This window comes from Macaca mulatta, chromosome 1 (assembly GCF_049350105.2).
Source record: "Macaca mulatta isolate MMU2019108-1 chromosome 1, T2T-MMU8v2.0, whole genome shotgun sequence".
In the NCBI taxonomy this organism is placed as follows: domain Eukaryota; kingdom Metazoa; phylum Chordata; class Mammalia; order Primates; family Cercopithecidae; genus Macaca; species Macaca mulatta.
In genome coordinates this window covers 138,410,943-138,426,681 of record NC_133406.1, presented here as the reverse complement: position 1 = coordinate 138,426,681, position 15,739 = coordinate 138,410,943, and the positions used below count along the sequence as shown (strand labels likewise).

The 15,739-nt window shown below is 36.0% G+C and overlaps 1 protein-coding gene and 1 non-coding gene across 3 annotated transcripts in view; one reads left to right on the top strand and one right to left on the bottom strand.

The window, feature by feature from the left end:
- Positions 1–15,739, bottom strand: part of OLFM3 (olfactomedin 3) — a 197,685-nt gene that overhangs the window by 42,095 nt on the left and 139,851 nt on the right. Inside the window, exon 1 of one of the 2 annotated variants that reach the window (XM_015145694.3) lies at positions 1,075–1,545. Within the exon in view, the coding sequence (XP_015001180.1) occupies positions 1,075–1,203 (129 nt within the window). The 5' untranslated portion in view covers positions 1,204–1,545. 2 annotated transcript variants of the gene reach the window in all.
- LOC114674985 (U6 spliceosomal RNA) lies at positions 14,171–14,277 on the top strand. Its single transcript, XR_003726074.2, has one exon. It is a non-coding gene; the product is annotated as a U6 spliceosomal RNA (small nuclear RNA).

Genomic DNA, 15,739 nt, shown 5'->3' with positions numbered 1-15,739 from the left:
TGGCTTGTATGTGCTCTGCTGGTGCCTTAAGCACTGGGAGATTCTGGAAAATTATGTAATTATTTGGTCAGACTATACTCAGTTAAGTAACATTGGTTGATAGTTTATTATTAGTAACTGCAAATAGCACTTGGAAATGGAGGGCTACTCTTCTTTTCATATCTGACTTTTTCTGATCCACTGGAGTAACCCACATGAAAGTGAAAAACCCCTAGTTTTGCTTCTGTACCTTTTATTTCAGGGCAGAGGAATTATTTTCTAATAAATTCCTTTTATCTGAATTTGTAAATTTCTATTTCCAAAAACAATAGTTTTCATTTTTGTTTGAAATGTCGAACATGTTGCTCACTGAACGTTGCTTCAAACTATCAGGAAATACTTTGTTAGAATGTAGGGAGGATTAAAAAGCCATTAATTTTAAATGAATGAAGATTATACAAGATAGTCTTGTGATAGGAAGTCTTCATAAAATATTAAAAATACAGGAAGATGTTTTTATCAAGTTAGTTTTCTATTGTTCATGTTTCTTAGCTTTCTTAAAGGAATTTTGGGCAGGCTTTAAATTGGTGAGTTTTTTAATTCATTTATGCTTAAAAGATGTTAGTTTCTTTGAGTGAATTCATTGCAAATAGTCACAGGCATTGCATTCCAAGGAAGAATCTGCTGTAGTAAAACTAGATTTGACAGAATATACTTTGTAGCTTACTTTGTGGGAAAAATTATGAAGATTTTTACAGATATTAAAATAAGTAAAAGAATAAGAAACAAAACATATGTATATATTTTTAAGAATTGCCCAAGCTTCCAAGTAATATAGTTAAAGCTTTTCATCCTTAAGAATTTAATGACTCTAGTATTCTCTTTCATAGCTTATTTCTCAAGCAGTCCATTTTTGGGGTGTAACTATAAAGTGTTCATAAAGAAATATCTATGATGAGAGTTACCACATAGATACCACATTTTTGAAGCTGACCTGTAAAGGGAGAAGCAAAATCTTAGCCTTTGCAATTTACAAACAAAACCCACTAAATGCACTTACTTCTCAAGATGGCCAAACCCACCGCAGTAACTTACTAAGGTATCCGGAGTCGACAGCCTCGTGGTGTTCAGTCCCACCAAGGATGGGAGAGTTTGGGACATCCAGTTTGAGATCATTGCCATGGTACTAAGCACAGCGCCAAGCTTCAGCAGTGGAAGACTCATTGCTGTGGAGCTAATGAGTTTTCATAGTGACTGATTAGGATCCCAGTGCCGGGCTGGCAGCGGGAGGCGTGACTGCAGCGCGCCACATCTACAGCATGAAAAGAGATCAACTTCCCCAGCTCTAATCACCCAGGAAAGCTTACGGAACATCCTTCCCCCATCCTCGTGGGAAGTGCCCTGCCCTTCTTTTTCCTCCCTTGCCAGACTTGGATCATCAAACAAAATATTCTTGATAGGCTTGGTTGGTAATTATCAGAGAGCAGAGGCTGGAGGGAGGCTGAAACTTGAGCTTTCCCAGCTCCACTTTAGTTCATATCAACAGAATCCATTTCCTCTGGGGTTTGTGTAAGTATAATCAGCTACTTTTTATCTTTCATTTAAAAAAAAACCCACACCTTTAAATGGAGGTCTGCCAAAGTGCACATTTCAACACCAAATTTAATATCTACAGATTTCCCTGGGCAAGGATAGAGTGCTTTAGGAAGAACATGAAAATAAACTCTGCAAATAATTTTCAAGATGATCATATTGAAAGTAAGAGATAATTGGTTTTTTTTAAGAAAGTAAACTAAAATTAGCATCATTGCTTTAAAAATATAGTCAAAGATTAATAGCTACTGCTTGTGGCAAACATTACCTTTAGGCATCTTAGACCTGAACAGACAGAAAAGGCAGCCTTGCAGAAAAACTTCTGTTACAGAAATTTTATATGTTTCCAGTTTTGCTTTGGAGAATGAAGGCTTTGCTTCGTAGGTGTTCAGTCACACAGGAAACTCAGTTAACTCTATTTTCAGTTTGTGAGGAATGATGGACTGATATGGAAAGTCTGTATCTTGAGAGAACATGTGATTTAGTATAAAGGGCACAGGACTTGGACTCAGGAAGTCTGGGGATCTAGCCTTTGTTCTCCTCTAGTTAGCCATGTGACTGGCCAGTGATAAGATTCCTTGGCTTCAGTTTTTTCTACAATATATGGGTGTTGGAAAACATGCTCTACAAGGCCCCTTCCAACTCTCAAATTCAATGATCTGTTTATTAGATTCCATTAGCAAGTGTGGTATATAGAATCCAGGGTTTATGGATAACTTTATTATATTAGTTTCATAAATACTATAAATATCCCACATCCAAATCTCAGGTTCCAAATGAAAGAAATCAGAGGTCTTTGTCTTATCCAATATATGTGCTTTAAAATAAAAATATAAAGAGAGGACACAAAACAAAATATGGATGAATGAAAATTAAATGAAAAGAAATTGGTTACAAAAAGGAAAAATGTTGTTTTGATTTCTTGGGAGAATTCTGGACTTGTTTGTATTTGAAATCTTCAGCCAAAGATGTATATTTTTCTTAAACAGTTTTGGCAGGAGAAATAAATAAAATATCCTTAATAAAATTGAAAGAGATACATATTTATAGTGTGTGTATACTTTATTCTCAAAAACAGCTTTAAACTGGGGTGGATGCTAAGAGACTCCTCAAATCTTCCTTGCAACTATTAGCTTAGAATCCAGGCCATTTTATTTTTTCAAAATATATCCAAATGACTTCAACTGATTCTTATTTTTTAACCACAGTGCCCAGAAAACCAAATGTTATTACTTTTCTATTCTTTCAAAAATCATGCCATATGAAAAACCAATAAAGTCACAGTACTTTATGTATTAAATTTAGCAGAAAGCCCTGTGAAATTTTACATTAGTATTACAATGTGGTAATGACAAAAAGCAAAGTGGATTTACAAATCTAATGTTGAAAAATACACCTGGAACTCTACCTTACTTTAATAAAGAAGGGGGGTGTCTTTTCAAGAGCTTAATTTCCAAAATTGAAAGACAATATACATATAATTACTAGATAATTTAAGAAATGAGGTGGCAGATGGTAATTATACTTATTAATGAACTATCAGTTCACAAAATAATAGCATTTTTAGAAGAATGTAAGATTGTCAGGGAAAAACAGTGCTCTGATTTGCAAATTATAAAGAAAGGAAGAAATAGAGAAAAACGATACAAATGGAATACTTCTTGTAATTTTCCAGAGATGCAAATTACTATACTAAAGAATTGAAGTAGAACAATGGTGAAAGTTTATGATTTGGGGATGTTTATGAACAACATAGAAGTTAAACTGTGTTGTTTTAGAACAGGTTTAAACGGCACACATTGAAGTAGAAAAGCTCAAATTACAATAATTATTAGTTGTGGGAAATTAAAATAACTGAAATTTGCAAAGAGCTAACTAGTTAGTACTCTCGTAGTCTACTGAAGTGATATCCATTTGAAAAGTTGAGTCCTAGTTTGCAAATGGGAGAAGGGATTAGCCTATTTAGAAGTAGCGGACTGTGTTCAGGGCAAGCAACTCAGTACTTGCGGAAGTTCCACAAGCATAGTGTGAGTGGTAATGATATTACCACTGGCAATGAGATGAGGCTGCAAATGCTGACTGTGACCAGCTCCAAGGGCTTCAGGGTCACCCCAAAGCGTTTGGACTTTATCTTGTATGTAATTCAAGAGTTGAAAGCAAAGCAGTAAGATCATTAGGTTTATGTTGTGAATCATTGCTTTGTCATTTTTATGATGCAGGATAGGCAGGCGGGGGCTACAGAAAGTGCAAAGCATATCAGAGACAGGAAGGTCACTTAGAGGTATATTCTCACAGTTTGGGCAAGAGACGATGAGGTCCTGAAATAATGAACTGTCAGTGAGGTTCAAAAGGATGAATTCCATAAAGGTTTGCACAACAATTGGCAGTCCTTAGTGACTGAATAAATGTGAGACAGTGGAAATTACCTGGGAGCACTTTTAGTTTTGGGGTTTGGATGATGAGTGTCAATCCTCAGCATAAGATACACAGGTAGAAGGATACCTTATGAAGAAGATAGAATTTATTGCAGCTGATATGCATTACCTATAGTACAGAGGGTCACTGGATGATGATGTGCCCCACACCTAGAGTTCAGAAAAGAATTAATTTCCCTAGGCCACAACAACTTAATGGACTAGTGAGAGTAATGTGTCATACATGTATGAAAAAAAGAAATGATTAACTTTAAAATGCAGCTTTAAAACTACCATGATTTTCATTTATTCAATTCATGGCAGTCTATAAACTTAATTACTCACACAGTTTTCCTTAAAAATGGCAAACCAAAATCTCTGTATCACTAGTAAATAGTGAAATATTACTAAATCTAATAATCTCACACAAAATGTGACCTGACTACACACCACACACTTATTATCTTTGTAGAATTTCATAGTGGATCAATAACTATATAACCTCCAATTGTGCATTATTGCTCATGGAATGCTGAAAGCTATTGATTAATATATTTATTCATTAGATTTTTTATAGTAGCCTATCCTTTTTATTACCCAGAGAGTATATTTCATGATAGACTTATATAGTAAATAATTAACAAGCAAATAAATAATGAGTGAGAATTAGTAATAGGTAATTTACATAATATTGGCATGTTCTGTCATTAGAATTTCATTTTTTCTTTTATTTGTAGAACAAAAGTTAAATGTTGCTTTAATGACCCTACACAGACATATAATAATACATATTTCCTAGTTTGGGACTGTATGTATGGTAGATGTGGGAAGGTTTCCAGAAAACGCAACTTAGGTAGATATGAAAAATCAAATACATGAAAAAAACCTGACGACCACATAAAATATGGTAGAAAATAAACAGTTAATGAGGTAATTGTGACCTAAACGTTTGACTTTAGGTAAAATGAGAAGACTTAGATTGCTTTTGCTAAGCAGTAGAAACTTTAAGAAGAAATAGTGTACTCGTACTTTATTTTTATTATTTAAACCAAAATTTAAATTTGTGAATGTCTTCAGGCAGAGGGGAAAGTGGTTTATTAGATATAGTTGCAAAGGTACAAATATCGGCTGAAGAAATTGTTGAAGAAGGAGGAGGAGGAGAAGGAAAAAAAGAGATAAGAAGGAGGACGGCAATTGGGTAGAACACCGAAAAATGAACTGTAATGATTGATTAAACCAGAGTGACCTCTAGAGAAAAACAGTGGGCTCTTGTTAGCACATTAAGCAGGAAAAATAGGAAGAGTAGCATAAAATAGAAGAAGGTGGAAGACAGAGTACTTGTGTTGAAATCACCTGGGGAATGCTGGATACCCTGGATGGGGTGTGGTTTGAGAACGACCAGGTACATAAACAGCTCTCCAGCTCCCATGGCACTTCAAAAGCAGTTTAGTGAGTCGCCCTCCAGATTCTTCCACTTACTAGAAAGATACCATTGACTAAGTTAGGCTCTCAGTCTCCATTTTATTACCTGTAAAATGAAGATAGAAGTACCACTGTGAAATGGTTGAGAGACTGAATGAGATGATATATTTTGGAAGTGTCTATAGTATGTCCAATGTAAAATAAATGGCAACCCTAATTTTGATAAGAAATACCATGATTTGAGCCGGCCAAAAGGAATAGACCAGCTGAAGGAACAATAAGGCCTAGAGAAGGTAGAAAGTTTTGTAGCTTTGCAAAGGGGTAGCTGAGTGGAGCTTGGAGTATAGGCTGTCTTGCAATTCAGTCACCTTGGGTGAAGAGAATAATATAACTTTGCGGCATGACACCATCAGTCTGTGGCTCTGGGGCTAATAAAATCAAAGTAGAGGAAAGGGACTGATTGCTATTTCTGCTTCCTTCTTCATTGAAAAGTCGAAGTAATTACTAGAAAACTTCCATAAGGTCCCACTACCACATCTGCTCACTTCCTCACCTGTGCCCACATACTGTACCTTCCATTTGGTTGCCGTGGATAAATTGACTGTGTTCCTAGATAAGGTAGCTCTCTCCTCTGTGCAACACATCAGTTATTTTGGACAATCATGCATAATAATTACTTGCAAGCCTGTTAAGACCCAAATTTCTAGGTCTCACCTGAGTCTGATTTAACTTTAGGACAGAACAAAATAGTTTGCATTTCTAACAAGCTCCCAGATGTTGCTGATGCTGCAATTTTTGGCCCACCCTTTGAGTAGACTGCCCTAGCTTATATCTCTCTGACCTACTCAAAGACAATTCTTATTTCCTCTTTTTCCAGCATCAATACATTTTCCCTCTTTAGCAGATCATTCCCAGCATCATGTAAATACCACCATACTTTTCCTACTTTATGCAAACAAACAAATGTTCTTGATCTTATTTTCTCTCCAGTAATTCCACCATTTCACACTCTTCCTTTACGGCATACCCTCTTGAAAGAATTGTTTATACTCACCATTTTCAAGTTCTCTCTTCCAGTTGCATTTTTGTTTACACTTCTCCACTCCGCTGACACTGCTTTCATCAGGCTACCAGTGACCCCCCAGATTGCTAATCTAGCAGTCAATTCTCAGTCCCCAACTTTCTTAACCTATGGGCAGCATTCATGAGAATTTACTTTCTCCTTTTTGAGATAATTTTTTCACTTGGCTTCCAGGATGCCACACTTACTAGTCTTCCTCCAATTTTATGACCTCTCTTCCTTAGTGTCATTTGCTGATTCTTCCTCATCTATATGCTAATGATTTCCAAATTCATTTTTTCCCAGCACACCTCTCCTATCAATTCAGACCTGCATATCCAATTTTCTACTTGACATCTCCACTTCAATGTTTAATAGACATCTTAAATTGAGCACATTGAAAAAGTGAACTCCTGTTATGGCTCCCCCAACCCCAGAAAAGAAAACAAAAGAAAAATACACCAAACAAATAACAACAAAAATACACAAGCAGCCATTCCTGCAGTCTCCCCATTTCAGTTAATTGGCAACACTATGGTTAATTTGCTCAGGCCAAAAAGTTAAGTTTCAATCTTAATGTGTTTTCCTCCACATCTCTTATGAATTCAGTCAGCTAGTGTCTACTTTCAAAATATATCCAACATTCAAGTATTTTGCACCATCTCCGCTCCCACTGTGCTGCTTCAAGCCTCCATTGTCTTTCATCTGGATTGTTACAAAAGTCACAAGTTATTGACTTTGTATCACTTCAGCCCATCTGTTATTGCTGCAAACTGACATTATCTTGTTAAAACATGAATCAAATTATGTTATTCCAATGCCTAGATTCCCGTCTCTCTCATGGTCAAGGTCAAAATATTTAGCTTGCATTGTAAAGTTCTACATAATCTGACCTCCTCTTATCGCTCTGATTTCATTTCTTTCAGTTCTCCCCTTTATCAACTCCACTGGAGCCACTCTGGCCCCCTGGCTGTTTCTCAGAGAGAAAGGCAATCTTTTACCTTAGGGCCTTTCCACTTGCTCTTCTCTTGTGGAATTGCAATCTCTCAAATATCTTCTCACTTCTTTTTCTCTTTCCTGCCAAGATCATCTCCCGTGAGGTCTTTTCTGGCCACACTATCTAAAATGTCTACTCTTGTCACCTGGTTGCTTTATATTGTCTTTTCTGCTTTACTTTTTTTCTCCTTAGAACTAGTTAGCATGCTATATATTTTATTTATACATCTTGCTTCTTATGTTTTTTTCCACCAGAAATCAAGCTCCATGAGGGAGAAATGATTCCTGGTTTCTCTACTGGAGTATTTTTAGCCTAGAAGAATGTCTAGCACACAGTAGTTTCACAATAAATATTTATGAGAGAAATGGAAAAATGAATATGTTACTATTTAATGCCTCGCCTGCTATCAGTTTAAAAAAGAAACCATTTTTAGTGTGAATACACAGTACAGCTTATTCTTGCAAAACAAATCGGTACAATATATTCCAGTATTGTGTTTTGCATGTATGTTTTTACGTGTGCATGATGGATCTATACATGGGTAATGGATAGTGAAAAGTATTGAAACATTATGCTTATAGTTACATATATTTTTTCCTTCCATTTTTCACATGTAGAATGCAAGCACTTTTGGTCTAAGCAAAGAAGTACTAGCTCTGACTTTGATTCTGTCTTCTATTGATAAGCCTCAAGGGTCACTGGAACCCTACATAAATATGGAAGCAATCTTTTCTTCCTCTTGCCTTTGGCTAGCCGAATTTTTCTCTAATAGCATAGGGGTGGTAGAAGGAACTGTATGGTATGTAGAGAATATTTTTAAAAAACCATTTCACTATCTATATGTATATCAAGTATCATGTTGTACACCCTCAATAAATATGATACAATTTAAAAAGAAAAGACAGATTTAAAAAAAATGGTTTAGAGAAGCTAGAGATCTGAGTCTCCTTTGAACCAAATCTCCTTCAATTTGGCCCTTGGCAACCAATTAGGGACCACTTGTAGGTCCTAGAATCAGTGCTTTGTCATTTTTGCCTTGAGGTTTCAGTATTGTCTTAAAAGTACTCACTAATGAAAGAATGAATTTAGAATGAAAAACATTTGCAAAGTTCTTTAAAGGAAGGATTTCTGTCTTCTCATCTTTGTCTTCATCTGTGAAGCTGACTGATGCTCTAGAAGCCCAGGGGATCCTCCGTTGGCAGCTGTTGTTGCTACTTCAAAGGAGAAAAAATGGATGTGTGGGAGAGAAATATATTCCCGGCAAACATTTTTTTTCTCTTTCTACTCAAAATTGAAGATGTGGGAAAATATAAATCCAGGATTAGTCCAGAAATAAAAAAGAAGAATGCAGAGTGGTGTGACAGAAACCTTCAGCTTAGTCACTACCTTGCTTTGGGGCTTAGGTTCTTCAAATAGGAAATAAAGCTATTAAACTGAATTTCCTATCTAGCCCCTTTCATAATATAGTGCCGCTCTCAAGAGCTCAGTCTCTATCCCTGCAGTCTCACATGTACCCTTTCACTCCGTGTTCTGGCACTAGTAGATGACTAGCCATGTGACCTCCCAGAGCTGTGGTGTTCTCATGTGTAAGTTGGGGAAAATAAGAGATGCTCTTTTGTGTTTGTGAAGATAAAATAAACTGCTACATAGAAAGCCCTGTTTCAGGGCCTGGAACATGATCAGTGCTCAATCAATGTTTGCCACCACTATGCAAAAGAACTATATGCATCTTCTACCCATCTTCATGGAAGAAAGCATAAGGACAGATGTTAGTGACAAAAAAGCGAAGTTCATCAAACTTTGGAGTAAATTAACAATATAAAAGTTTATCTTTAGAGTTTAAATATTCATCTTTCTAATATGGTTTATTCATATGGATTGACTTCAAACATTCTAGAAAGAATATAAAATGTGCCCATCCTATGTTTTATTGAGATGCTTCCCATCAGGCAGGCACTATGCTAAGAACTTTGTATGTATGAAGTTGTTTAATCCTCAGACAAACCTGATGAGTTAGTATTGTTATTGTAACCAGTTTATAGTTAAGGAACTGAGACACTGAGAGGTGAAACACATTAGATAAGGTCACACAGCTAATAAATGACAGGGCCAGTATATGAACCCCCAAGTCAGATCCCAGATAGTATGTTGTTAGCTATGCTATCTCACTGTGTCTCATACACACACTCACTATCATAGTTCTGCAAAAAAAAAAAAAAGCCAATATTGATTTCAAATTTTGTCTTTTTAAAATATTTAGACTTATATGAGTGAAGCATTATAGGTTAGTTATTTACATGCTCTATCAGTAAGTGAGTGCTAAAAGCTAAGCACAAAAATTAAAAGCAACATGTCTTCACTTATTGAGTTTATCTTTGAATGTGATGGAGCAAAGCTCTCACCAGGGAGGCACTGACACTCAGGTAAGGACTTGGTCCCCCTGCTTTATTTTCATTGCAATCTATTTTCAGACTTCTCTAATTCACCCTACTCCCTAGGGCAGACTGAAGTGTTAAATTATTGCCAAAGGCTTTTCTGGAAGAAATTGTTTAGAAAGAGAAATTTTAAAGAGATTGGGAAATTGCCTGGTGATCAGTGAGGAGACTGTTTCAGTGGTTGTGTGAAAGAACAAAACTGGATCTTCAAATGTGCAATTTTCTGAAAAGTTGTTATGAGTTGTTTCATAAAGCTTATCTCCCTCGTGGCATATAAAATGTATGTTTAGCAGGTACCAAAAATCTGGTGGTAGTAAACAACCCCAAACATCAAAGTATGAAAGAGGATTACATTTGTAGCCTGCTTTTTAACAAATTCATGCAAATAGGAGATCTGCAGAGTAGGGTTTTATGCAGTAGCATAGTTACACTGTTTGTCATCATCGTCCTCTTATCAATATGTGTAGCAAAGGTTATTTTGTGTTTTGAAAGCTCTGGGCAGACAAATACGGTTAAATATAAACCTCTAAAGATATGGTGTTGAAAAATGTCAGGCACTATTTATCACTGAAAGCATCCTAAGAGTTACACATTTTTATGCGAGGTTCCCGGAAACAGTTAAGGTTGGTTCATTAAAATAACCACCACATAGATGAAGCCGTGTAAAGCCTTTACTTCATTAAATTGCCCTTTTTGGCTTCAATGCAATTAAACACTTTTAACCTTATAAAAACTGTTATAAAAACTGTTTCAGGAGGACATAAGTAACTCAATTTTAAAACAACTTCCTTTGGAAATACTCATCTGAAAAGAGACCAGTGACTTATGTCTGAACTTATCAATAAATAAGTGAAGGAAAAAGTGTTGATAAAGGTTGTCTCTTGTTATTAAAATTAAATAGCTGATTTTTTTCTGTTACTTAATTTTTTTTGTTCTCTTCACATTTTCCAGCTTAATTATGTATTATTTTCTGTTGCCAGAAAAACATAAGCAGAAGTATGTTGTGTCTCTCTCATTGACCTTTAAAGGCACTGATCTATTAAACATTTATCAAGTGCATTCTTTGGGGCAGGAACTGTACTATTCTGAAATAAGATTAATATGAAACAGCCTTCTCTTTTGAGTAATTTATCAAACTGGGATTGTAACAGAATACAAGTGATTATGTATATTGGATTCAAATAATTCCAAGCTTGTAAGTACTTATAGGGATATAATGGAGGAGTAAAAGAAGAGGGAATTAGTATCACATAGTGTAATGGTCAGGAAAGACCACAGTGGAAAAGGTAATGCTTGAGCTAGTTTTACAAATTCAGATCTAAATTTCTAATTCACTCAGAGAAACTGACAGTAAAATTTACTACGGGCCGTAAACATAAGATAAAATTTAAGTCATAAGGATCTTGGTCCTATACTCCAAAAGACATTTATATATGTTAGCTCTTTCTTTGTCAATGTACATCTGTTGCCCTAGTACTTTACATTTTCATCTCTCTTTTCATTAATAAAATAAAATAGTGATATTTACCTCGTACATAATATAGAGCTACTGAATGTAAAGAGACTGTGAAAAGGAAGTAACCATTGTCAGGAAAACAGTATTTTGCTTGAGAAGCACAACAGACATGTAGAAATATCTGAGTTATTGGAGAACCTTGCATTATCAAGAAAATATATTCAAAATTGTTCATGTGAATCCTTTCAAGATTCTTTATGTTACTTGACCCACATGAAAAAATCTGATGAAATGTTTTTTCAAACAAATATTATCCAACAAGTAGTTTGGATTATAAATTTACACATAATAAGTCATAAAATACAGAGCTAAAACTTTAAATCTAATATAGAGGCTTCTTGTCAGGTCTCTGCAAAGAGGTATATATACATTTTATAAACATTACAACATGAGGAGTGTCAAGCTATTTACCATTATTGAAAATGGATCAACTTTGCAAAGCATTCTAACTCCTCCTCATGCTCTCCTTTCCCTTCTCCTTTCCCCTTCTCTCTCCTTGCCTTCCTTCTCTTACATTCTTACTTTCATCCATCTTTCCTTCTTTTCTACCTCGGTCTCCTTTTCTTCCTTTTTTTCCATCCGTATTTTTTCCTTTCTTCTCTTTCACTTTCACCAAACTTTACTGAGTCCTTTCTAGGTATTCTGCACTGAAGTGGGATTTAAGTATGGTTTCCAAGTATTCCCCCGGTAATTTTGATGTGTTCTCATTTTTAACCATTGCCTGGGCCATATGGCTGCAATTTAAGTACAGATCATTGTAATATTTTGCACTTCATATTTGGAACTTTTGATTTACCTCTCCATTCATTCAACACTCCTTTAAAACAAAACAAAACAACTATTTTCTTATCTGAACATTGAAACATGCATGTGTAGATCACAATTTACATTTTATTGCAATCCATAAGGTTTTCAAGAACTTATTGATCTTAAAACTGGAAACTCCTCATAACTGGTGTTTAATAATCATAGTATATTATTCATGTGATCCTCATTAATAGCTTTTTCTTACAGGACTGGTTAATAAATATGTCAACGATAAAAAATAAATTTTCTCTCATATATTTTCCATTTCAATAATATGTGCATTAATATCTATTAAAATATCCATATAAGTTAGTCAATATTTTTCTACCAAAAATATATTTAGAATTATTTGAAGAGCAAGGTCTATTTCACAGTGAAACATGAAACAGGCATTTATGCATTCAGTAAGGATTTATTGATCATCCTCTATATGCTAGACACTAAATGCTAGAGGTCAGGAATTAATGCAATTTACTCTGACTCAAGATCTCCCATTCTAGTGGGATACTGACAGGAACAAGAAAGAAATATAGCTGTAAGTATAATTTAAATATAATGGGACTCGTAATGTGTACAATATGCAATGGGTCATTGATATGGTTTAGATTTGTGTCCCCGCCCAAATCTCATATCAAATTGTAATTCCCAATGTTGGAGGAGGGGCCTGGTGGGAGGTGATTGAATCATGGGGTGAATTTTCCCCTTGCTGTTCTTGTGATTGTGAGTGAGTTCTCATAAGACATGGTTGTTTAAAACGTGTAGCACCTCCCCCTTCACTCTCTTCCTCCTGTGCCATCCTGTGCCAGCCATGTAAGATGTGCCTGCTTTCCCTCTGCCTTCTACTATAACTGTAAGTTTTCTGAGGCCTCCCCAGCCATGCTTCCTGTACAGTCTGAAGAACTGTGTGTCAATTAAACCTCTTTTCTTTATAAATTACCCAGTCTCAGGTAGTTCTTTATAGCAATGTGAGAACAGACTAATACAGTCATAAACCATTAGTGATTAATTCCATTTGGGTAGAATAGAGGAGGCTTCAGAGGGATAGTGAATTTCCATGGCTTCAATAAATTTCCCAAGAAAATCAGGAAGGAAAGGCCATTTCAGCACTGGTGACAGCATGTGAAAACTCATTTCTGAAGTGTGAAAGATCCCATGTTATTTAGGACATCTGAGTTGCTTGCAGTGGGAGCAGTGAAAAATGCATGATGGGGGAAGGGAGAGAGGAAATAGAGTTGGAAAGGTAGTAGGAAACAGAGGTAGCAGAAGCATTTAGCTCTACAAAGAGAAGATTAAACATTGCTACCACTATGTCTTTACAGAGTTTCAGGGAGAAACTGATGATACCCAACCAGTTTGCTATTTAGATGAATATCATTCAGAAAAGATTCACTAAATATTAGGGAGTGGGTGAGGAGTTAGAATGCCAGCTGGGAGAGTAGTTAGGGGGCCATTTCAGTGTCAGCATAAGAAATAACAGAAAGACTAGGGAAGAATAAGACATGGGCTAGGCACATTACACAGGATTTTGTGAATAATAAGATATAAAGATGAGAGAGAGAAACAAGACAAAAGTGGCCTCTAGATTTCACAAAATACAAGTTGAATGTCCCTTATCTGAAATGCTTGGGGCCAGAAGTGTTTTGGATTTTGAATTTTTCTGGATTTTTAAATATTTGCATTATACTTACTAGTTGAGCATTTCTAATCCAAAAATCCAAAATCCAAAATGCTCCAATGATCATTTCCTTGGAGCGTCATGTTGGTATTCAAAATGTTTTGGATTTTGGAGCATTTCAGATTTAGATTTTCAGATTAGGAAAATTCAACCTACAAAACAGAAAGTGTTTAAGAATTGTCTGGGCCAGTGCTTCTTAAATATTAAGGTGCAAATGCATCACTTGAGGATCTTATGAAAATGTAGATTTTGGTTCAGAAGTTGGGAATAGAGTGTTCACTTGAGGAGCACATATACTAAAATGGAAATGATACAGGGAAGGTTAGTGTGGCCCCTGTCCAAGAAATTGGGGATAGAGTATGAGATTCTGTATTTTTAACAAGCTCCCAAGTGATGCAGAAGGAGCTGGTCAAGAAAAAAGGAGCTGGTAAAGAAAACACTCTTTGAGTAGAAGGGGCCATGGAAGCCAGCTCAGAGACTGTGGAATTAAGTGAAGTGCAGATGTGTGTAGACAATAAGGAGGCACAACCAAAGCGGGGTTGGGGGAAAGGCCAACTATGTAAGAGAAGTGAGAGTGAGGATTGTCCACAGGCACAGAAAGGGGGTCCAGAGTTCTTGTCATCCAGAGCTAATTGTTAACAGAAAACATTTAAAAGTAATCCATTTTAAATAGGTATCAACATTCCATAGAAGCAGAGAAAATATATGGTAAAAAATTTATCTTGAACAGGCTGGGCGCGGTGGCTCAAGCCTGTAATCCTAGCACTTTGGGAAGCCGAGACGGGTGGATCACGAGGCGAGGAGATCGAGACCATCCTGGCTAACGCGGTGAAACCCCGTCTCTACTAAAAAAAAAAAAAAAAAAAAAAAAAAATTGCCGGGCGAGGTGGCCGGCGCCTGTAGTCCCAGCTACTCGGGAGGCTGAGATAGGAGAATGGCGGGAACCCGGGAGGCGGAGCTTGCAGTGAGCTGAGATCTGGCCACTGCACTCCAGCCTGGGCGATAGAGCAAGACTCTGTCTCAAAAAAAAAAAAAAAAAAAAATTTATCTTCAACAACAACAACAAAAATCTTACCCTTATCGTGAGGATATATTTGCAACTGCGTGTTAACTCAGCATGAATAATGAAGTCTTAATTCATGTATGTGTGTGTTTATGCAATTATTTTAATCTCATTATTTAGTTTCATCCCACAATCATAAAGAGATTTGTGTTTGCAAAACACTTCAAGGAATTCCATAGTTTTTTCAGAGCCTCTTTTATTCTTTTGATATCTATATCATTGTCTTTTGAAGAGTCTGTCCCATAAATTTTCTCTTCAATCGTTGAAGAATATATACCTTCCAGCTACTCTTATCAATCCCTTTGCATTTGGTCAGACCAGTTCTCTCATAACACTTCCATCAACTTCATTAAATCATGTATGTGTCTTTTACATGATATTAACCTCCATCATATTTACAATAAATAGCATTAAGTAGTCATAATATCCAAAAATCAGTGGCTCAAGAAGGATTGCCACTGTTAGGCAATAAGGGATACTTTTTGAGTGGGATCTCACTCAATTTAGTGGGATTGCCACTGTTAGGCAATAAGGGATACTTTAGTGGGATTGAGAGGTAATTCATTAAATAAGTGGCTATATAATTAGTGAATATTTCTGATGGCTTGGATAACACATACTTTGATAACTTTAACTCAGGGTTGTCAAGAGGCTTAAACATAATAGCCAGGCACCCATATGCTCTGACGTTTTGATATAGGTAGAAAAGAAAGAGAAGGATGATGCTTTCACATAATTCACTCATTTTAGGAAAGGATTCTACTAACTACATGCAGAA